This window comes from Saccopteryx leptura, chromosome 4 (genome assembly GCF_036850995.1).
Source record: "Saccopteryx leptura isolate mSacLep1 chromosome 4, mSacLep1_pri_phased_curated, whole genome shotgun sequence".
NCBI classification, from domain to species: domain Eukaryota; kingdom Metazoa; phylum Chordata; class Mammalia; order Chiroptera; family Emballonuridae; genus Saccopteryx; species Saccopteryx leptura.
In genome coordinates this window covers 30374241-30397703 of record NC_089506.1, presented here as the reverse complement: position 1 = coordinate 30397703, position 23463 = coordinate 30374241, and the positions used below count along the sequence as shown (strand labels likewise).

At 48.5% G+C, this 23463-nt stretch overlaps 1 protein-coding gene across 3 annotated transcripts in view; it reads right to left on the bottom strand.

Moving 5' to 3' along the window:
* Positions 1–23463, bottom strand: part of PLEKHA2 (pleckstrin homology domain containing A2) — a 75977-nt gene that overhangs the window by 27865 nt on the left and 24649 nt on the right. For all 3 annotated transcript variants that reach the window (XM_066380387.1, XM_066380385.1, XM_066380386.1), the window contains exons 2-3: positions 19954–20117; positions 6411–6467 (exon numbers count right to left, since the gene is read on the bottom strand). In XM_066380387.1, the coding sequence (XP_066236484.1) occupies positions 6411–6467; positions 19954–20094 (198 nt within the window). In that variant the 5' untranslated portion in view covers positions 20095–20117. The remainder of the gene's footprint in view (positions 1–6410; positions 6468–19953; positions 20118–23463) is intronic.

Genomic DNA, 23463 nt, shown 5'->3' with positions numbered 1-23463 from the left:
CAAGTCAAAATTAAGGTCTCTACTTGGCTCACAGTTGATAAGGGTCTGATAATGACTGACCCACGAGCCTGTCTGGATTTTCACTCTTGGCTCTACGTTCTTTCTACAGATCTGCCCAGATTCCTTAACAACCAAACTTAATCCGGCCATGAATACTCAAGCCAGGAACTGAGCTAACAGCCTATCAAAGGAAGAACAGGCAGTGTAGCCTGAGCCCTAGTGCCAGAGGACCAGGGCCCAGATCCCAAGCATCCCAGCTGTGTGACCCCCACTTCCTGTTCCATCAAATAGGTATAATAATATTATGTTCTCATGGGGCTACTGTGAGGATTAAATGTGACAGTGCTGGTGAGGCACTGAGCTCAGCCTGTCAGTGAGAAGCTGCTCAATAAAGGGCAGACTATTGCTTTTGATACCTCCTTTCCTATAAAATCCCATCCACATTATTAATTCACACAGTGCCATGCTTGGTACTATGAGAAAATGCTGAGAGCCTTGTGAGTGTCTCAGGGCCTATAAAAAATGAATGAGACCTGAAAAAATGCCTGGCCTCCAACATACAAAATGAATGTGGCATACTCAACATTAGCAGATATTCAATTAAATGTCTCTATAACACTGTATCGACCTCAATGACAACTATTTCATTAAATGCCTACAAGATGTCACATTAGGTCAACTTCATTAACATTTCATTTAAACACTCACAAAAATTTCACTGCATTCAAAATACTTAGTAGCTTTGATTTTCTTAGTTCACGGGAATACTTGGGTGTGCAAGATGACTGCCAAGAAATCGGAGCCAATCAAAACTTCAGTGACTTACAGCCAGATCACTCCCAAAGTAAAATGATTAAAATCCTTTCAAAGACTTTGCAGCCAATTACATTTAATGAGAAATATAGGTGTGTTCTGATATGTTTCCCATGATGTGAGGTGGAGGTCACGGGGCCTAAGAAAGCCTTTACAGTCTTGAAAAACATGAAGATCTAAGCAAAGATGAACATCCCTATCCTGAGTTCAGACACCGACTACTCAAATTCAGGCCTGTCTTCACCACCCCCAGGAGCCGCGCACTGGAGCCCATGACATCACAGGGCTGGCCTCTGCGCTATCTCGTTTCCTGGGTTTCAGACCCAGAACTCAGTCTGAACCACAGTGTGTGCCTTTATCCTGCTTGCGTCTGATGTTCTGATCTGTCAGTGACTCATTTTCTTGCTCTGCCACTCAGCATCTGCGTTCCTGCGGGCCCTCCTGCCCATAAACGCCCGCGGGTCCTGCCCTTGGTTCCTGCGTAACCCTGACCCCCGGAGGACTGCCTTGGCCATCCCAACCCTCAAAACCCACCTAGCTCACAGCATCCTTTCTACTTGCATCTTCGAAACGGCGATGCAAAGCTGGGCACTTGGACACCTTCTCCAGCCTAATGGGAGGCCCTTGCTCCCAGAAACTGACATTTTTCGTTGACTAGAAAGAGCACCACTGGTGGACACTCTTTACCCTCGTTGAATGACAAACTGTCCGCTCTGACCACAACTTATTACCAACCTATACTACAAGAATGCTACCCATGTGCTTACTCGGGGAACTGATGCTTTCGAAGAGATCGCCTACTTTTATATTTTGCTTTTACAGGTCCTCCAGTTTTCAGTCAAGGGGTATGCATGATTATATGCATGCACATCTATAATTTGCCTCATGCCTCATGGCTTACCTTGGTGAAGCTGCTCCTTGCTGAAGTAAGAAGGTATCAGTTCTAGCTCCACCCTACTGGGCTGTTTGGCAAGGGTAAGGCCCTCAATGTCCCTCATCTAGTTCCTGATTAGTCAAGCCAGAGTGATATTAGTAGTCCCCTTCTTATGGTCACAGAATGAATGGCAAAACAAAAGGAAAAGGAAATTATATCTACTATGCTGTGACCCTCAGAGAGAAAGGCCAAGGTGGGGGGTCTCGTTTACTACGGACAGGTAGCTCTGGCCTCCTCCTGACGTCCTGGTGACCGTGGAAGCAGAATGCTTGGCCCCCGGGAAGTATCACCACTCTCCTACACCCCACCACACGCTGGGCATCAGGCCAGGCTGGGCAGCCTCCCTCAGACCCAGTGAAGGAGCCGAAGATCCTGAAGAAGTGTGGCTGACAGGCAAACCGCAGTGAGGCTGACCGAGGCAGCCTCCGCCGACCACCTGCACCCCTGCGGCTGGCTGGGGGGCCCGGCTTATGCAAGCAGTGAGAGGAGGTCGGGGCAGTGAGGGGGCAACAGCACGGGTCACCCTGAGAGTGACGCAGATGAGGCTGCTCCAGTGACACAGCCTCTCAGGAACTTGTTCTTATCAGATCAAACACAGACCACAGGAGCAGCCAGCTCATCAGTGGCAGGCCTCTGCCAGCCAGCCCCACCCTGCCTGTCCTTGGCCGGAAGTGGAGCTGGGGCCCCTCTGGCACGGCACAGCAGCAGCAGAACAAGGGCTTGGAGTGCTGGTGCAGCTCTGCCCTGGGGTCCAGGGTAACGCTACCCTATAAGGTGGCATCAGAAGCAGGGGAAGAGATGCAGCAGTCACCTATGCAGAATGATGGGAGGGGCTCTAAGTCATTTTCTGAACCAGTCAAGGGTTCAATGAGCCCTGAAGTTACAGGTAAGATCATGGTGTGTACACACACACATACGTTACCTGGAAAATGAGTCTGTTTTTCCTCAGACTCTCCAAAGGATCCATGACCCACCCCAAAAGTTCGGAATGTGGACCCTGTGAAGATTCATTTGATGTGATCCCCAGATCTGCTGGGATCTATTCTCCATAGTCAAGTGAGGGCCCAAATTTTATAAATAAAAGTCTAATGGCCACCTGCTGACAGGGGCTTCGCACATGGTCTATATCCCGAGAAGAAACCCAGACTGAGCTCTTGGCTTCCTGCACTATGCCCTGCTCATTTAAACTGAGTCACCTATTATAAGAGAGTTCCCAGTTTGTCTTCGGACCAGTGAACTGAGACCTGCCCCATCCAATCAGAACTCTATAATTATATCCTCAATTGCATTTAAACCAACCAACCAGAACTCCATAACAACCAATCAGGACACATAATACTGAATTATGAATGTATGATTTGCACCAATCAGAACCATTTGGATATAAATTTGGATACCCCATTTATATCTAAATGGACCTAACTGGGAACCTGGGGTGGGGGGGTACTTTTTCTATAAAAGATGGCACACGTTCAGTTTCTGCCAGAGGTCACATCTCCCAGCTTGCAAATCATTCATGTGAATGACATCTATCTGTTTTCTAATATTATTTTTGAGAATTTTTTACAGGAACCACTGTTCTAGAAAGATCTTCCTTACACTTACTGAGGGCAAGGCCCTGACAAAATGAGACATGAGCTGGGGCTGGGCCAGTGGGGCTGGTTGTGTACAAAGCCACTGGGCCAGAATCAATTCTCTCCTAGTTTGCCCAAGAACTAATTCTGCTGCCACTGATGCCCTGGATGACATCAAGTCAAGAACTTACATCTCTGTTGGCCTCTCTGAAGGACCCCATTCTCCCAACACTAGCCCTCACAAAAGAGATACAGAAGAGCTCCCCTGGACAGAGGCCACACATACCCCAGAAGACAGGCTGACACTGTGGGAGAACCCTTTCCTCTGGAAGGAAACATCTAGGAATTAATATAAAATCACATGGAATGCTGAATGTTTTTCTGGGAAAATCCCCGTACTCGGGCACTGCATTGGGCAGGAGTTAAAGGCCCGCAGCTCTGTGTAACCTGACCCATGGTAGCTATGGGTTTTGCAAAAGGCTCCTTCAGCCCTATCTCTTCCATGAAGGGCTAAAAGGCAGGTCTATCCTTTCTACTTGGAGAGCACTGTGCTAAGTGAAATAAGCCAGTTGGAGAAAGACAAGGACCATATGATTTCACTCATATGTGGAATGTAATGAACAAAACGAACTACCAAGCAAAACAGAAACAGACTCATACAGAGAGAGCAGGCTGACAGCTCTCAGCAAGGAGGGTGTTGGGTGAGGGAAGTAGAGAGATAGAGCAGAAAAGGACAAAAAGGAAAAAAAATAACTCATGTACACGGACAATAGTGTGGTGACTGGTGGGGGGAGGTGGAGTAGAGTATGGGGGGATAAATGGTGATGACAAAGGCTTGATGGGGAGGGGCGAACATACGATACAGTGCACAGAAATGTGTTGTAGAATTGGGCACCTGGAAACTGTGTATTTGTTAACCAGTGCTACTCCAGTAAAATTCAATGGAAAAAAACACAATCAACAGGTTAAATGCTATAGAAATGTTTACCTGAAACTTATGTAGTCTTATTGATCAATGTCACTGTATAAATTTTCTAAATATATTTTTAAATGCAAAAAAAAGAAAGCCACTGACATATATAACAAAAAATAATTTTATATTTCTAATGAATATTGAATCTATTATCTATATTTTTAATAGAAATTTATGTTAGTATATCTATTATTTATATTTAATATATAACAATTTCTAATAGATGTGCAGAAATTGGTAAAACAATGTATTCCATGCAATAAAATGAATACCAGTGGGGGAAAGAAATTTTTAGATGAGAGGAGGGGAGATAGTGAGGTAGACTCCCACATGTTCCCCAACCAGAATCCACCTAGCAACCCCATCTGGGGCCAATGCTCAAGTACCAAGCTATCTTCAGTGCCTGAGGCTGATGCACTCCAATGGAGCCACCCTCAGCACCCAGGGCCACACTCGAACCAATCAACCCATTGGCTACAGGAATGAAAGAGGGAGAAAAGGGGGAGAGGGAGGGGCAAGAAACAGTTGGTCACTTCTCCTGTGTGCCCCCACCAGGAATCAAACCCAGGACGTCTATATGCTAGGCCGATACTCTATCCACTGAGCCACCAGCCAGGGTCAAAAAAATTTTTTTTTACTTAAAAAAATAAAAGGCAGGTCCATCCTTTCTAAATGAGGCCACCTCCAAAGCCGAGAATTCTAAAAACCCTCATGTGAGCTACACTTATAAAACCCGACTCAGCAAGAGACTCTAGTCACTCTTCCCCCATCAAAAAAAGAAATCTTCCCAAACCATCTCAAACAGGCAGGTTTGGGCATTTGATATGGAGGGTCCCTGCTCCTGCCCCTCTGAATTCGCCTTGTCTGAACCTCCTAGGGAAATGACCTAATGAACTCACAGCAAGTCTGGCCAGGAGAGGGGAGGGCCCAGCCCCTGGCCTGCCTGTCTCATAGCCAGAAACACTTCTCACCACAAGGCCTGCACAAAGCTGAGCTTTCAAAGGCCCTTCCCCCTGACCTACGGTCATTCTCTCCTCTACTGGCTCAGAAGTCACCTCTGCACCCGCTGTGCCTGCCAGACTCTCTGCAGCTGCCCCTGACCCCATGACCAGCTGAGACAGAGGGCTGAACCCAAGGATTCCCAAAGCTTGTCACAAAAAGGAGCCAGGAGCCCCTCAGATCATGGTCCCCTCCAGCTCATGGCAACTTCCTGAGGGCGGGAGAACCTGGACAAGGAAGCAGAGGTCTCCAAGAGGCCTGAAGTGAGGGGTACGTGGGAGAGCAGGCCTTCCCGAACCTTAGTGCTGGCTGGGCGCCTCCTGCCTCTCCTCACTGGACAACGACGAGTTCCTCTTTCTGGTGAGGCTCAAAATCCCCTGACTCTTTTTATCACTGCTGCATCACGGGTCAGCCCTGAGCCTGCTCCAGGGAGGGGCTGCTGAAAAGCTGATTCAGCAGCTACACGTGGGCATCATCCACCAGCCCTAACCCCATCCCCTACCCCAGGACTCAGCACCAAAGAGGGGCTGCTCTCGCTCTGTGCTCTGTCGGCAGGAACTAGACCAGGGGGTGACCTGTCAGCCACCTGCCAGGCTCTGCAGCAGTCATCTGGCTGCTGAACAGTCGGCTGGTATAGCTGAGCACCTCCCAGGGCACTCTTAGCCTTCCCGCTGCAGTAATCCTGTCCAGGTGGTTGATAAGATTCCAGGGCCGTGGCAACTCTTTCTGAGCTGCTCCTGTTTAATTATACCCTTTGGGGGAATCCTTTACAGTCACTGGAGGGGTTTTGTTTTGTTTTTGTGTTCTTCCTTGTCCCAATTACAAGCAAGTCCACATCCCACTCTTGCCCCCACCAGCGCTCCGTTGCTGGAACTGAGAGCATCACTGGCTGATGTGTCCCAGGAGAAAGAGGCTGCAAGGCCTCCTCTCCAGGAACCTGCAGACCACACTCCACCCACTCCTCGTCAGCAGCAGAGCTTCCCTAGGCAGCGGGGAGGAGAGGGGGGCTGCCCATGCAACACCCCCAAATGCTACCACCCAAAGCATTTGATACTTCTTGTTTAGACACTAAACCTACTTACAGAATATGAATTCCCAGAGCTCCAGGCAACATTACCTTCGAGATGTAGGTCAGCTGCAAAGATCCAACAGCTCCTGCCCCAATTGCCAGGTTCTGGAAAAAAAGAAAAGTTTTTCATTTTAAGAGGGATGCTATGTGAGGCCATGGCGACAACACTAAGAGGAAACCATGCTTCTCGTTCTGTTTATGACACTTACTGGCTTTGCAACCTTGAGCAAGTCACCTACCTAGTCTTTAGTTCACTTTCCTCCCCTGTAAAACAGTGATAATTCTTGCCATTCCATGTGGGCATTAACGTTACCTATGGCCTTTTGTATTATGGAGAGATATTCCAGTACAGTGGCTAAAAATGTGGGCTAACCCATTTGACTATAAGTTCCTTAGCCAATAATCTTCCGTCTTCCCTTCTGCTAACAGTACCTACCTCACAAGGCAGTTGTTAAGAACAAGGGAATACACTAAAGAGCACTTGGCACACAGATGAATCTCAACAAGTGTTAGCTACTATGTTTTTCGGTCCTGACTAATCTGATCTCCTTGTTGGCGAGAGAGAGAGAGAGAGAGAGAGAGAGAGAGAGAGAGAGTGTGTGTGTGTGTGTGTGTGTCTCCTGACCAGAGATTGAACCAGTAACCTCAGCTCTTCTAGACAATGCTCTAACCAACTGAGCTATCCAGCCAGGGCTCTCCTGGTTGGCTTGGTCCTGCTTTATACCACTTATAATTATTTTCATAATAAATAGGGTACTAATTATTCACACAATACAGAAATAAAAAACACAGCAGTTCAGTCTATTTCACAGGACTTTTATGATGTCCATACACTATAAACCAAAGTAAAGATGCTATTAAAACAGTAAGAAACTCGCAGGCACCTTGTGTGGCAGTATCTACCCTGGCACAATCTCTTTGGCTTTCTAATTTCTCCACCAGAAATGAAGCAGTGACACAGGATGGGAGCCAAGAAATCACCATTGTGGAGTTTCTAATCTCTAGCTTGGAAAATCTAGTCCCCCATGAACCTAGAACCTGTCCATAGCTGCTGGTAACCTCTTAAACTGTTTCTATAAACCTTAAAGAATAACCTTGAAGCCCCCATAGCCTGGGTCATGGCAAAGCAAAAACCACAGAGGTGAATCTTTCCGTGGGGAGGGAGAGGGCCAAAAGCAGGCGCAGGGCCGCGTGGCCTCCGGAGACACACCGAGCACCTCGGCCACCTCAGCTCCCCACCTTGCACCTGAGGACAGTGACTTGTCAGTGAAGAGATTTGTCCAAGGTGATGTAATTGCTAGCACAGCCTGAACTTCAGCTCAGGTCTCCCAACTTCTGCTCCGACACCCTAGAAGCCACACAGGTAATGTTAAAAAGCTTGAGCTGTTGCAATTCTAGCTTAAGGACATTATTGCCCTCTGACGGTGGGCAATAACAAGCCCAACTCGGAGCCTGTTGGGAGAGTGACAGGAAAACACACAGAGAGCGTGGTGGTTCCTATCTCCGACCCGCATGCTAATTACAAGATGCAGATGCCAACTCTCGGGGCTGGTCTTGCACAATTCACTCTCCTGATCCCAGACCACAGCCCGAAGGCCTCCAGGGCCCCATCCTGAATTATGAGTGATGAACTGGGATTCAGAGGACCATTTGGACACTAATCCAAACACAAAGACAGACAGGAGCTGATCAGATTTCAACGACTTCATCCCCTCCACGGTCGCTCCAGCCTGATCCCCTGCTTCAGAGAGAGTCAGCAGTTCTCCAGACCCAGCAGTCCCGGGGGGAGGGGCATCCTCCCTCCCTGCACCCACAGCCCACCCACGGTCTGCTCCAAGGCTCACACGGACCTCCTCACCACCAGGAGAAGCCAGGAAAACATGACGAATGTCTGAAAAAGCAGTCTCCCCCACCTTCATCGCCACCCAGAGGGAAATGAATGACAGCAGAAAACAGCCCCAGGATCGCTGAGGCTTGATCCAGAGCGACGGCTCAGTGTCCACTCCAGTTACTGGACCTAGGAGATTAACGGTGACAGCTCGCTGCCAGGGTGGTAGCGCCAGGCAGACACTTCTTGCTCAAGGAAGGACGTGCCAGCAGACCTGAGCTGTGAGAGCCTCAGCAGCCAGATGTCAGGGTAGGATCACCAGGAACCGTACCTGGCCAGGGGCAGGGCATTGGAGACAAGCAGGCTGCCTCTCCTGGCCACAGCCCCAGCTCCTCTCCAGAAAGGACAAGAGAACACGCCTCCATGAAGCCTGCTCCACTGGCTGCAGCCTCCCCCGACCTCTCCTCTCACTGGTTTCACACGTGCCAATCCTTCTCCAACTTTGTTGCACATCAGGATCTCCTGCAGAGCTTGTTCTTTTTTTGTTTTATTTTGTTTTGTTGTTTCGTTTTATTTATTTAAGTGAAAGGAGGGGAGATAGTGAGACAGACTCTCACATGCACCCTGAGCAGGATCCACCCAGCAACCCCGTCTCCGGCCGATGCTCAAGCACTGAGTTACTTTTAGTGCCTGAGGTTGATGCACTTAGACCAACTGAGTGCCCGGGGCCATGTTTGAACCAGTTGAGCCACTGGCTGTGGGAGGAGAAGAGGGAGAGAAGGGGATGGGGGAAGAAGCCGATGGTCCCTTCTCCTGTGTGCCCTGACCTGAGATTGAACCCAGGACGTCCATAGGCCAGGCCAACGCTCTATCCACTGAACCACTGGCCAGGGCCCTGGGGAGCTTATGCTAAAAACCCAGGCTTGAGCCTCACCCAAAAACAATCAACCCAAATCAAATGGGATATGGAAAGAACACAAACATTATTTTTAATGTTCCCAGGTGATAGGCCCAAGTCCTGAATTCTGTATTGAAAAATATTTTTCTGTGAGTGTAAGTCTCTTCTTACTAGATTGCAAACACATTGAGGACATAAATAGAATCCTATTCTTCTACACAGCCGACTCCTCCGTTTTTTAAAGAAAACACTACTTGTACAGTGATTAAGTGCCCAAACCTGTCCATGAACACCTGCTACCCTCATGGAGGACTGGAAGACGACGTGGCTTCTTCCCACCACTAGCAAACAATGTTCCTTTGGGAAGACTTGTTCATGTTTCGAACTTGGGTGTCATGACTTTGCCATTCCCGTGACCTGTAGCACATTTCCTGTGGGACAGGAACCAGGTAGAGGGGACATGAAAGGCCTGAGTCCCAACTAAAAAGAGGTCAGAGGACCTGGGAGGAGGGAGCTGAGGAATGGGATAGGAAGAGCGGCATCTGAGCAGATGGGAGTGGAGGCAGAGGTTGGTGGGAAGGCTGCTATGTGAATCACCTGGGGAGATTTTTAAAGAAACTAATGCTCAGGCTTCATCCCCAGGGTTTGAACTGATCAGAGGTAGGGCCCAGGCACCTGTATGTTTTTAAGTGTCTCAGAGATTCCTCTGTGCCACTAGATTTGAGGGCCCCTGCTGCAGATACCGGCTGGTCCTGCTGGCTCTGCAGCGGAGACACAGCAGTTGGTGAGAGAAAGCGCCGTGCCCAGCCACTGCGCACAGAGGGACCTGCACCAGCAGGAAGCGGAGGAGGAAGAGCAGAGCGGGGCGGGGAGAGGGAGAGAGAGGGATTCGAACTGCACACGTGGCTGGCGGCAATGGTGCGTGAAAATGTAAGTCAGGAGCAACCTGTGCACTTCCGGGATGTCTAAATTTCCTGGAACAATGTAGGGTAGAAGGCAGGCTCCTGTTAAATGACTGCTTAATGAAGACACTGCCAACACCTTCCATTCTGCTCAACTGTTTTTCTGCCACCAAGGACCTCCCACTCCCCATGATTGGAAAGCATAGGGCCATTTCTTTTCCACCATCAAGCAAGGAGCTGAGGTAGCCACACAGAGATGAGACGTGTCTCCCAAGGGGTAAGGTTCTAGAAGCAGCATTATTTCTTGATGAAATAGAAAAATTTTCCTATCTTCTAGTGAGAGGAACCAGAAGCATAGAAACCACCAGAGGACCTAACTTCAGATTCATAAATTCGCAAAATGTTGGCACTAACAGGTTCTGCTGATGCCTCATCGTGTACCACATGAGTTGTCCAAGGCTCAACTTGAGGAAATGACTTCCTCAAGGAGCAGAGGGAAGACAGACAGACCTCATGACTCCCAACATCAGTCTGCTGCTTTGACAAAGCCCACCTTGAAAAAGGAAAACAGAAACGGACATATATTTAGAGTATACTATACACCAGGCCTGTTGCTAGGGACTTCTGCAGGTGTCACTGAATCCCAACACTCCTATTTTACAGAAGAAGAAACTAAGGATTGAGCAGGTGAGGCAACTTGCCCAAGGTAACACAGGTACTGAGGAGTCAGGCCAGTGGTGGAACCCACCCTTCCTGATTCTCAAATCCCATGCAGTTTCCTCTCTACCGTGCCACCTCCCTTCAAATGTACCAAGGACCTACTCATTATCTAAGAGTTGATTATCAATGAAAGGTAAATAAAAGAGCAAGACCAGCAGGCTTACACCAGATGAGGCCCTGTGGAGTTGCCCAAACTGGGCAGGGCAGGAACTGGCCAAACTGGCTCTTAGGTGCCAAACTCCAAAATACTAGGAATTGAGAGACTGGAAAGGGGAAGGAAAGATGCTGGTGGCTGGTGCCCTCGTAATGTCTCTTCCAGCCCTCTGGGCTTCTTAGCGGACAGCGAGGGACACAGCAGGCAGTCAGAACCGACCTGCTGGCCAACTGGTGGGAGGAGGAAGAAGAGAACGTGTGTGGAAATTCCACAGCTAAGGCAGGAACCACCACGGCTGCCCACGGGCTGAAACCACAACTCAAACCACCCAAAGCCAAGGTCAGACACGGATCTCAGGGAAGGGCTCACCTACGAAGAGCGCTCTGACGGGGCTGGAAGGGAGAGCGGAATTCCCTGGGCCCCAACCCCACAGCGCTCACCGCGGCAGGAGAGAATTACCAAAGGAGAGGAGCCCAGCTGCGCCCAGGCACTAAGGGGCCCAGCCAGGGGCTTCACCCGCTGCTTTGGTATCACACACATCTCCCCTCCTCCCTCTAGCTCCACTACCTGATACTAAATAGAAGAAAGGTGTAACGTCCATGGCTACTCTCTCCATTCTCCAGCTCAGAAAGATGTATTTAACCTTTCCCTCCGAGAAAAGTCAGTTCGCTATCATACACTGCTGTGTTGGTGCGACGCTCTTACTCACCATGCAGCTGCCCCTTGTGGCCACGCAGCAGCACCAGCTTGAGCCAGCACGAGCTTCAGGATGTGGAAGCTTCCCAGCCACCCCATTCCCAGCCCTTCTACTTCCTCTTCCAATCCTGGTGACAATGACCTAAAGACGTGGCCAAAGGCCTCGGCTCTAGATAATCTCCTGGACACATTCAGTTTCCAAAACTCCAACTGCTGGCCACCTAACTGTTTCCGAAACCTTAAATTCAGTAAGCCAACTATTTCACCCCTTTCCTCAACTTGCCCCCTCCAGATTTACCTCAAACTCAATCATCATTTCCCCTCCACCCTCTAACTGATTCCCTTCCCAACTTTTCCGTCTCTGTCAGCAACTCCGCACTTGCTCCCCAGTCAAGCAGGCACTAAATCTTTGACTACTTGCCAGACGGGTGGTGGCGCAGTGAATAAAGCATCGACCTGGAACGCTGAGGTCCCAGGCTCAAAACCCTGAGGTCGCCAGCTTAAGCGTGGGTTTGCCAGCTTGAGCCCAAGATCACTAGCTTGAACCCAAGGTCACTGCCTTGAGCAAAGGGTTCACTGGTTCGGCTAAAGACCCCCAATCAAGGCATGTATGAGATGCAATCAATGAACAACTAAAGTGCCACAGGTTTTTTTTTTCTTCTTTTCCAAGTGAGAGGAGGAGAAATGAGACAGACTCTCTCCCACGTGTCCCGACAGGGATCCACCCAGTAACCCCTGTCAGGAGCCAATACTCTACCCATCTGGGGCCATATTCGCAACCGAGCTATTTTTAGAGCCTGAGGCGGAGGCTCCACAGAGACATCCTCCACACGTGGGACTGATGTGCTAGAACCAATCAAGCCATGGCTGCAGAAGAGGAAGAGAGAGAGAGAGAAAGAAAAAAGGGGGGAGAAGGAGAAGGAGTGGAGAAGTAGATGGTCACTTCTCCTGTGTGCCCTGACTGGGAATCAAACCTGGGTCCTCCACATGCCAGGCTGACGCTCTACCACTGAGCCAACCGGCCAGGGCCACAGTGCCGCAATTTTGATGTTTCTCTTCCCCTCTCTCTCTCTCCCCTCCCATTTTAAATTGGTCCCTTCCACTCCATCCCCACCACACTACCACCACAGACATATACGAAAGCTGCAGAACAAATTCCTCACTGTCATCACTGACTCCAGCCTCCCCCCACTTCCCTGTCCATCTCACGTCACTACCGCAACCAACTTCCTTAACAAATAACATCTCTATCAACATCTAACTTGATAAACTTCAGAGTTTATCAAAGCACTTTCACATACATTACTTTATTTCATCTTTACAGTAACTATGTCAGAGATAGAGATAATTTGTATCATTACTGGTATTTTACAGATGAGGACAGGAGGCTCAAAACAATGGATGCTTCCCTAATTAATGTATTCATCACATCCTGTGCTTAGCTGACACAACTAATAAAAATGAGCTCTGAGTTCAATCTCATAGGCAGCCCTGCCCCAAACATACAAGTGCCTGCTTTTCCTTACAGACATTATTTTAATAATAAAATGGCATTCATGTCTATAAATAGATAAAATATTTTAAAATATTTTATGTATATATGCAGAACGTTAAAATCTAAAGCAAAAAATGACAATATAACCAGAAACAAATTTTAAGAAAACTTAGACCAGTCATCACCATGGTTTTACATTAGTAAAACCTCTGCTAAGTTTCAAAGCTTCTATCTCTTTAGCTGCTTGGACTTATTTAATACCAAGCAGTGCCGACTATTAACATGATTGCTTAAAGTGCTGTTTAGTTTTTACTTCTTTTTAACTTAAACAAAGTACACCTTGTTACAAAGACAAGAATCATTTTATTTAAAATATAAGATTACTATAAAAAAAAATTAAAAAAAATTACACTTATAACATTTTAGGTTAACTCTCAAAAAGCCCACACATAATTTTAATTCTTAAAACGTTAATTTAATAATAACCCTTACCAGATTAGCATTTGTTTGTTTGTTTGTTTGAATTTGCATGTTAGTCAAAGTATAAACCTATTGTTTGAAACCTTCCTTTGAGACTTTTTTCCCCCCTAAAGGAATTCTGCATTCTTACTCTAACACAATAATAGACAAAAGCATGCCAGAAATTCTATTTAACACTTGAAATCATGTGTCATATTGATAGCTAATATACCAATTACACAAAATCCACTAATTAAAAATACACTGCTCACAAAAATTAGGGAATGTGCAGATAGTATAGTGCATTTTCACCAATGAAATAAAAGTTGGTTTTGCACCTCATTTGCATAACCAAACAACTTTCTTTGACTTGTTTGGTTTTCTGATGTTTTTGTTTAATTTTTTTTTTAAAAATCAATGCTTCTTTTTTTATTTGCTTCATATTCATTTTGAAATATCCCCTAATTTTTGTGAGCAGTATACTTTGCCCAACAATTGTTGAAGAGCTGAGAGTTATCACAATGCTTGTATATACAGAGTATCTCTGGACAGGCACACAAGAAACTGGTAATACTGGTTGCCTCTGGCTAGGGGACTCTGTAGCCAGGGAACAGGAGTGGGAGGGAAAAACCTGTCACTGTAATCAGCTCTCCCACATTTCAAATTTTGTATCATGTGCGTTTATTGGCCAGTATTTAAAGAAAGTTATCTAACTGGTTCTTGGCATTTTGACAGGGTGAAGCATATTACACAAAAATCTTCTAAGTATTGTTGGATTTCAGCCAAATTATGCTCAAGATTTGTGATATAGAATACACAATTTAAAAAACACATACTAATATTAGCCTAGCCTTTAAAACAAAACTATCATCTATTATACATTACATATAATATAATTTCCTACCCCTCCTCTGTACACTTTCTACTAAAATGCAACTAAATATTCATCTTTTTGTCAACACAGCTAAATAAAGCTCCTTGCCCCTTTCAATGGAAAGAATTGCTTTAGTTTATTAAAAAAAAAAAAAAAAGCAAAGGCCTCACAGAAACCCGGAAAAACGCAGAGATGCAATCTTTTTGGATATGATGGGTATTTTGTTCCAAATTCATATCAGGGCCTTTGGAAAGTAAAAGCATCTGAGCATTATTTGGCCAAAGAGAGAAAATACATTGTACAGAGTACATTTGATAAGAACAGCAATCTAGTGCAACACTGTTTTCATGCTTCTGTTTATCCTTTGTTCAGAACTATATCATTTTTACAATTACTTAGCCAAGCAGGCATTAGATGGATGGAACATAAGCATGGTTAATTACTCTGTAGGTCGTGGCAACAAAGTAGAGAAGCCTTATTAAGGAATTTCATCCCCTCTCTCATGATAGGGACCAATATTAAATTAAAAGACTGTGCTGGTGCCACCATATCATAAAATGTTTTAAGAAAAATCCCGCCAATGTTTATTCCTCCGCATCCCAGTCCAAAGCTCTATCCACTGTGCCACTGCCTGGTCAGCAATGTTTATTTCTATTCAAGAATCATTTGCATGTTTGATACGGTCAGCATATTGATTTTTAAATGCATTAGCCAAATCAGTGGCCATAATCAATAATACTGAAACGTTCCATTTATAGGAGTCCTTTTTCAGCTAATGGATTTCATTCTAAATTAGTTTGGTGTCACCAGCGCCTGTATGAAAAAAAAAATACCCTTGATTCCTTACTTTACCACTTCGAAACTAATTCTGGCAGTCATTCAAGGCCGGACTGGGTCGGCACAGGCTGACCCCTAGCATGCGACCACAGTAGGTCCGGGAGCAGACATGGTCGCTGGCCTCTTGTCTCTGACGTTTTGCTGTGCTCACCATGGCCAGCACCTGCAGCTCTACTTCAGAGGGCTGCCATCATGCCACAGAGCCATGCTGCCCAGAGCCAGAACCAGTGACCGTCCAGTGGGGCATCCGGAAGCCCAGCTCCCTTGGGACAACTCTTAGGCCTCAGTTACTGTCAGCCCTGCAGCAGCGGGCTAAGGCCTGCCTCCCCTCTGCAGACCTCTCCTGAGCTCACAGCCTTGTCTGGCTTCCTCCCCTTACCTATCCGGCTTCCCAGCACACTTGACAAGTCTCAGGGGAACATTTCCTTCATAAAGAACTTTCCACAAATCGCAGTGTCAGGGCCTTCTGGGGAACCCGACCTTAAACACTCTCCAGCCATGCGAGCTCACCTTCCCTCCCTGGAGCTGCCTCTGCCCCATGGTTCCCTCACCTAACCGCCTCCTCTGTCCTCCGTCCTCCGGGGTGCATCACAAGCAACCGGACCTCAGAAGTGAAAACACTGAAAACCCGGAAGGGCTCCACAAATGTCAATCACTTGTAGTAATCACTTCCAGATTTGGATTTATTGCTACCCCCTCCATAAAGGGGCGCCCTGCAGCTCTCCCTGCAGCGTTTGTATTTAGTTATCTACCCCCCCCCCCACTATAGGGCAAGCTCTGGGAAGGCAGAGACTTTGTCTTGCTCACTGGAAGCCTCCGCATTTGACTGGTGTCTGGCATGCAGGGCACATTCAACAACTATGTGTTAAGTAGATTTGCTGAACTCCAGGATCTTACTCTATTCTCAGGCCTTCAGGAAATAAAAGGCCAAAAGCCAAGTTAAGGCTTATGGCCCAAGTAGGATAAATGACTTGTTTATGTACAAAACAACTTAGCGGCCAAGCCAGGATCTGACCCTTGATCTCTGTCTCCTGGGTCTGAGAAAGTTCCATCTAAGACTCCACCTCCAGGACCTGCTGTTCCCCAGATGGGCGGCGGCAGGGGGCACTGCTACCCCTTCACCTTCTACCGAAGTACTGGTATCTAGGCGACTGAACTTAACCATATGCTACCTTGTTATAAAGATGGACTTGGATTTTTAGCACTCTCGTTTTGTGTGGATCGTTTCCATCCTTCCTGAACCTGAAGCTTCCTAGTGGCAAAGGCCTCGCTGAGTTCACCTTCCACGTCAGCTGCAGGACCTTGCTCGAGGCTGAGCACAGGGTGAGGAGTGCAGGCACTCAAGTCAGACAGCCCGCAGCCCGGGCCCGCCTCTGGCTCTGCACCTGCCACCTGGGCAACCCGGAGCAAAGTCGCTGGGCGTCTCCGCACCCTGCAGAACACGGCAGAGCGGGAATAGTCCCTGGGTCCCAGGGCTCTGGGGAGGATTTCAGGAGCTGATACATGCAACACATTTTGCACAGCGGCTGGTGCAGGACAACCACTCGGGAAGACGCGGGAAGTATAACCTGCAGTCAGTGATAACAGTAGTAAGAGCAGCAGTGAAAAACAGGCTCCATAAATGCCAAGTCACTTCAACAGGCAAAGATCAGAGACCTGGGTTCAGAAAATCCCCTGCCAATGAATGTCTATTAGTTAAGATGTTACTTCCATCAGTTGTCTTCTTTTCCCTACACAACAAGTAAGATGCTCAGTTAATGAATGGAGTTCCCAAAGTCTCTCTCCACAGGGACAGACAAACCTCTCAGTTTGCTCTTGGGAGCACTGCCAACCCATCTTCTCCTGACTCGCAGGACTCCGCAGAACTGCCGTCTGGTTTAGGCCATGTCTCCAACCTCAGGAGAGCAAGTGCTCCCAAGAGCAAATTGGAGAGCCCTCTCTGGCTTGTTCATTCATTCACTGAATAAGCACACATTTACCAATGCTGGACACGTGGATCAAAAGCTTAACCAGATGAGCCCCCTGCCACCTATGAGCACCCAGCCCTGAGAGTCCCCTGGCTTCTATGTCTTAATCAGAGACTACCTTTGAAAGCTTTCCTTCCTCCCAAGCAGCATTAAGACGACCGTCTCATCATCTGCAATAATAGCAGAGGAACCGAAGTCTGGCTGCCAAGATTAGAATCCCGGCTCTGCCACTTGCTTATTCTGTAACCAAGGGCAAATGTCTTCCCCACTCTGCCTCACCCACCTCACCTTTAGAATGAGGACAGTAATACCTATCAATTAGACTGCTGTCAGAATGAAATGAAAACCCAATGAAGTCTTCAGAACAATGGTTGGCACACAGTAATAAATGTTCACTAACACTACTTTACAACTTACAAAAATATCCACTCTCAAGTCTGAGAACGGCTGTTGGGCCATTTAATATAACAAAGAGCCACGTCAACAACTGAAGAAGTAAAATGTTCAGAAATATTGCTATGTCACAGCTAGACTCTCCTTTTTTAGGCACAGGCTGAAATTTCTGCCTCTGCAGGCGTCCCTAAATTACAGGCGTCCCCAAACTACGGCCCGCCGCATGTGGCCCCCTGAGACCATTTATCCGGCCCCCCGCTGCACTCCCGGAAGGGGCACCTCTTTCATTGGTGGTCAGTGAGAGGAGCACTGTATGTGGCGGCCCTCCAACGGTCTGAGGGACAGTGAACTGGCCTCCTGTGTAAAAAGTTTGGGGACCTCTGAAAAGAGTCTGCAGCAGGAGCCACGGGTTTTATTTGGTAACTCAAACTCAGAGAAGGCTATAGCACAAAGAGCATCCTGAAAGCTCAGTTGGCACAGAGGCACAGGAGGCTGCCCTGGGCAGGACGGGACCTGCCGGAGAGGCTGACCCGAGGCACCGAGGCACCGCAGGAAGGCAGCCCAGGGCCCGGCACCCGAGGCACCGCAGGAAGGCAGCCCAGGGCCCGGCACCCAAGGTTAGTGTAGGTGCTGGAACCAAGGGTCTGTCGAATCCTAAGGCAGAAAGAGCAAGAGAAATCCTGACAACTGCAACATTCAAGAGTGGGAATGGCAACACTGTGGTCCTAGGTGACATGTCACTGACAGCAAGACTCAGAGCCTGTGGTCCAGAGTATGAAGGAGGCTCCAGCTCTCAGGGGGGTAGCTGGCAACAGCGAAGCAGGATTCCCCAAGCAAGTAAATTTGGGTTAAAAACAGTCCTAGTAGGAAGTATAGCACTAAGCAGCTAAATCAGCACAAAAATAGACTCGAATCACCTGAGCTAACAGGACAGGAAGTGGGAGAAGGTATACAAAGGAAGAAAAGGGGGAAAGGAATTATAACACCCAGAGACCGTGACTCACCGCAGCCCATCCCTGGCATGCCAGAAGCCCAGTCTACTAGCCACAAGACTTGATTTCAAGTTCCTCCAACAGTGGGGAAGTGGTACCTAAAAGGTTACTTCCTGTCACGGCAGACTCATGACTCAGCTGTGGGCACCTCAACAGAGCAAAGACAGGGAGCATGATACAGCAGGGCCCACAGGCAAACCCAAATACAGCATCACAAGAGGCAAGCATTCCAGGCTAAGCCAAAGATGTAACTGTCCGTACGTAGGTTTTATTCTGAATGTTCAGCACTCTGAATAAAAGTAATCAACGGAAGGTTTATGGGGAATGTGGGGTGAAACAGGGCACAGCTCCGTTTAGGATTAAGTCTTTCCTGGAGAGGGCGATTCATGTTTTCTGTGTCTGCAGCGTTTACTCTCAGCCATCAAACCCAGAGGACCAGTGCCAAAGGCCGCCAGAGGGTGAGTCGCTGGGTAATGATCTAGAGACTCACGGGACTCTTCACTTCACATCTTAAAGCCCAGATCCATCCCCCAACACTCAGACCTTCCTCTTCCCAAATCTCTGAACCAGAGCCAAAGCCCAGGTCCACACCTCACCCCACCTCAATATGGCCATGACCCATGACCTTGCCGATCAGGGGGCCACACCGGTCTTTGGGGACTCATTCCATCAAACTGCTCTCGGGTAGTGGGGAGGAAAGAGCCAACAGCTCTTAATAGCATGAGAAGAAAGACTTGAGATCCCACATCTTCTGAGACCAGGGGCAACTCCAGGGACTCCCAGGCACAGAAATAAACTTCGGGCACCGTCGACTCCACTGTCTGAGACTCGGCTGTTTTTCATCTGTAGTGCAAGGGAGCAGAACTGAGTTCCAGGGTCACCTCCAACCCAGGACTGGGACTCCTGCAGGAGAGCAGGGAAGCCCAACACTTGTCCAGCTCAGGGAACCAGGTCACATTCTCTGCAGGGGAGGGGCCCCAGACTGGAAGAGCAGGAGTGGCCACAAGGCCACAGCCCTAACAAGAGAGGTGAGAGGAAGCAGGCCACGCTCTGCAGCCTGGATCCAGCCCAGCCAGCCTCGGCCTGACTTTTGCAAGTATTAAATTCCTGAGTGTGAGAAAAGACACCAGATCCCTTGGGTCAGGACAGATGAGCTTTCTTCTCAAAGAACCAGGGATGATTTCCTGTGCACATGGGTGTGTGTGTGTGCATGCGTGTCTGTGGGTCTGTGTGTGTGGTGGCGTTTTCTCCTCCTTACTGACCAGCAGGTCAGTGTTAGCCATGAGATGAAGCCCTTGAGGCTAATCCCGTGTGCATTCCTCCCAGGCAGCGATGGGCAGCCAGCCACCCTGCCACCTTCCCCCGCAGCCTCTCACCTGGGGGTTGTCCATGTACCAGAGGAGGCAGTTGGCCTGGGTGTCCAAAATAAAGTACCTCCGCAGAAACTTGCCACTGTTCTCATTCTCCTCGATGTCCAGAAACCCACAGATGCGGTTCTGCCGATCCACATAAGGCATTCCTGGGCTCTGCTCACATCACCCTGCACGGCAGGAGGGAGGGGGTGCTGGTGAGAAGGAGGGTGAAGTGGGCCCTGCCTCAGGACCTGCAGGAAACTCACTCTGGCTATCACCTCTGCGAGAAGCTGAGCTGACACTCTCTCGCATCAACCTCCTTCTTTCCCCAGGGCACCAAATGTTCCACCCCAACCAGACCCTGGAAACCTCCATTGGTTCTAGTCCATAGCAGTCATCAAAGTCCATTAACATATATCACCTAATTTTCCTGAGGCTCCTTTGTGTGCCGAGCAGAGCGTCAGGAACTTTACATACATAGAGGGTGTAAGCCTCGATTTTGCAGGGGCCAGGGTTCCAATACCAGTTCTGGCCACTTACTGTGTGCCACAACTATTTAATCTTTGTGTACCTCAGTTTATGCATCTATAAAATGGAGATAATAACAGTATCTGCACCTCATAAGATTTTGGTGAAAATAAGTGCTTGGCACAAATTAAACACTTAATAAACACTAGGTATTACTATTACTCTTCACAAAAGCCTTGGAAAGTAGGTCATAACCCAGTTTTATACATCAAGAAACTATTTCAGAAAGGATTTAAGCTCCAGTTCAAATACCTGGGTAAAACTTTTCCAGGAATTCACTCAATAACCGCAGCCCCGCCATATTCATGAAGGTGCCAAAGACTTAACCTGAGGGTCCCTGGGACCTTGTGGCAGGGCCATATGCTTCACTTATGTCACTTTGCTGTTACCCAGAGGCCACTTGTAATTGACAAAATGAGGGACAGGAGGATAGCCCAACCCCTAAGCACTTTCACTGACTCCAGAGGGTGTCGGTGTTATGAGACACACCACACGCTCAAGCCAGCTTCCCTTTCCTTGTGATTTCCTTCTGTCTCTCTGAAGAGCCAAAGGAAAGGGCAGGAGCTCTGTTGTCCTCCCAAATGAATATGAGCAACTTCCCATAAGCAGTTACACCCAATCTGATGCATAACACAATGTAGAAGTGAGACAAGGTCCCACAAGGATTAGAAAACACCTTCTAGGCCAGGGGTCCCCAAACTTTTTACACAGGGGGCCCGTTCACTGTCCCCTCAGATAGTTGGAGGGCCGGACTATAAAAAAAAACTATGAACAAATCCCTATGCACACTGCACATATCTTATTTTAAAGTAAAAAAAACAAAACAGGAACAAATACAATATTTAAAATAAAGAACAAGTAAATTTAAATCAACAAACTGACCAGTATTTCAATGGGAACTATGGGCCTGCTTTTGGCTAATGAGATGGTCAATGTCCGGTTCCATATTTGTCACTGCTAGCCGTAACAAGTGATATGACGCGCTTCCGGAGCCGTGACGCATGCGTCCCACGTCACCGGAAGTAGTACTGTACGTGAGCAATGCTGCCAATGACCACCAATGTAAGAGGTGCCCCTTCCGGAAGTGCGGCGGGGGCCGGATAAATGGCCTCAGGGGGCTGCAGTTTGGGGACCCCTGTTCTAGACTTTCAAGGACAGACACCACCCACGCAGGCCAGTGTGGCTCCAACAAGCAAAATTCACTACGACCCAAGCCCACAATGGATCTTAGTCTACAACTAAGCAAAGCCATGAGATGGCTGGCTGAAGGCCACTGCCTGCACCGCAACACTGGTCAGCAAGGAAGCTACCGAGATGCCACCGCTGTGGTCATTCGAGCCCAAGGGGCAGGTCTCATCAGCAGGGAGACATGGTCCAATGAGACCAGGCTAATTCTAAGAGTGGTGGCTGGTGGTGCAGTCTGTTTTCTCCCACCCCCACAGGGGCCTGGTGGTGTTGAAAGTCTTCCCTCCTCCCCAAAAAAACTGCCCCCACACGAACAGGTATCAGTGAACAGTGAATCCCTTGATTCCAGGTAAGGTCAGGCCAGAATCCCAACAGGAACAGACTTCATCAGAAGGGAGATAGATGGGCCAGGGGAGCCCGTGGCTACTCGCTGGGTAATGACAGGGGACAAAATAAAGCAGGTGGGGACACAGCAAAGGAAGTAACAGGAGAAATAAAAGAGAAGGAGACAAAAGTCTAAAAAGTAGAAAGAGCAGGTTAAGAAAGATGGCCGAGAAGGAAGAAGTGCGGCGGAAGCGGAGACAATGGCAGGGCGGGGTTCGGGAGACACAGCCCTGCACGAAGGAGCGCGGGCTCCCACGGGTGCCTGCAGCCAGGGGCGCTGCTTCTCGGGGCCTCCCCGAGCAAAGCCACCATCCTGGCTCCGTTCACACGGAGGATGTGTCAGCACAGGAAAGGGAGAGAGATGAAGACAAGCCAAGAGTTAGGAACAAACGCCATGGGAGGAACTTGAAGTCTTCTCGCACACACGGGGTCAAAGATGGGAAGGCAAGTAGTCTGGCGCTGGTGGGGGCGGGAGCATGTCCCTGAGAAAGAATGCAGCTTCCCCCTGGGAACAGGGGGACACAGGAGCCCCCTGCGGAAAGGCTGGGACAGCCTCCCAGTGAGAGTGCACAGCTGTCTGGTCAGGCTGACCGAGCGCACCCATCCCCCCCCCCCCTCCCCGCCAAATTCCCCTGATGCGGCCAGAGAGACAGAATTTCCAGGGGTTTCAGGACTTGCCACTCCTGGGACATTTCGAAGCGAAAGCATATAAACTGCAGTGAAACAACGAAGCCAACTGTCTGAGCCCAGGTGGTAAGCACAGCGCCCAACTCCATGCTGGCTTTCAAATATTCCCCTTTCAGCCAACAGAATTTTTAAAATGTCTGTCTTTTTTCTCAAGTCAGAGGCTAAACAAGGCACTCTGTCTACAACCCTCCAACAGCCCACTTTTGTTGGGGGGGCTTCCCTTCGCATGGATCCACGGAGGAGAAGACCTTCATGAACCAAAAGGAAAGATGATAAAAGGAAGAGTTCTGGTTACAACATCTCCTGACTGTGGTTCTAGCCCCAGAAAAAAAGCTACTCAGACGTCCTGAGAAGCCGCTGTGACTCAGCGCTCATCGAGAATGTGGGAGGTGGGGGGAAGGATCAGCTGCAGGGGACCCAGCATCACAGGGACACGTGATTATAACAAGCTGACCCACACAGAAGTGACACACTCAAAAGACGGTGCACAGAACACAAACCTGAGGTCCTAAGCCCCAATCCTTGGAGAGTTCATTCAGATCCCATTTATTTGTACAGCTCTTGTCACAATACCCGCTAAGATGTGGCACAGAGAGCCAGCTGTCTCCAGCCCCCAAATCCCCTTTCTCTGTCTCTTAGACCTGCCACCTTTACCTTCCAAGTTTCTGGTCTTTTGCTCAGAGGGGCCCCTCCAATACAATTAATTCTGCCAAACAGCTGGGCAGTGAGTGAGGGGAGAAAGGGAAGTGC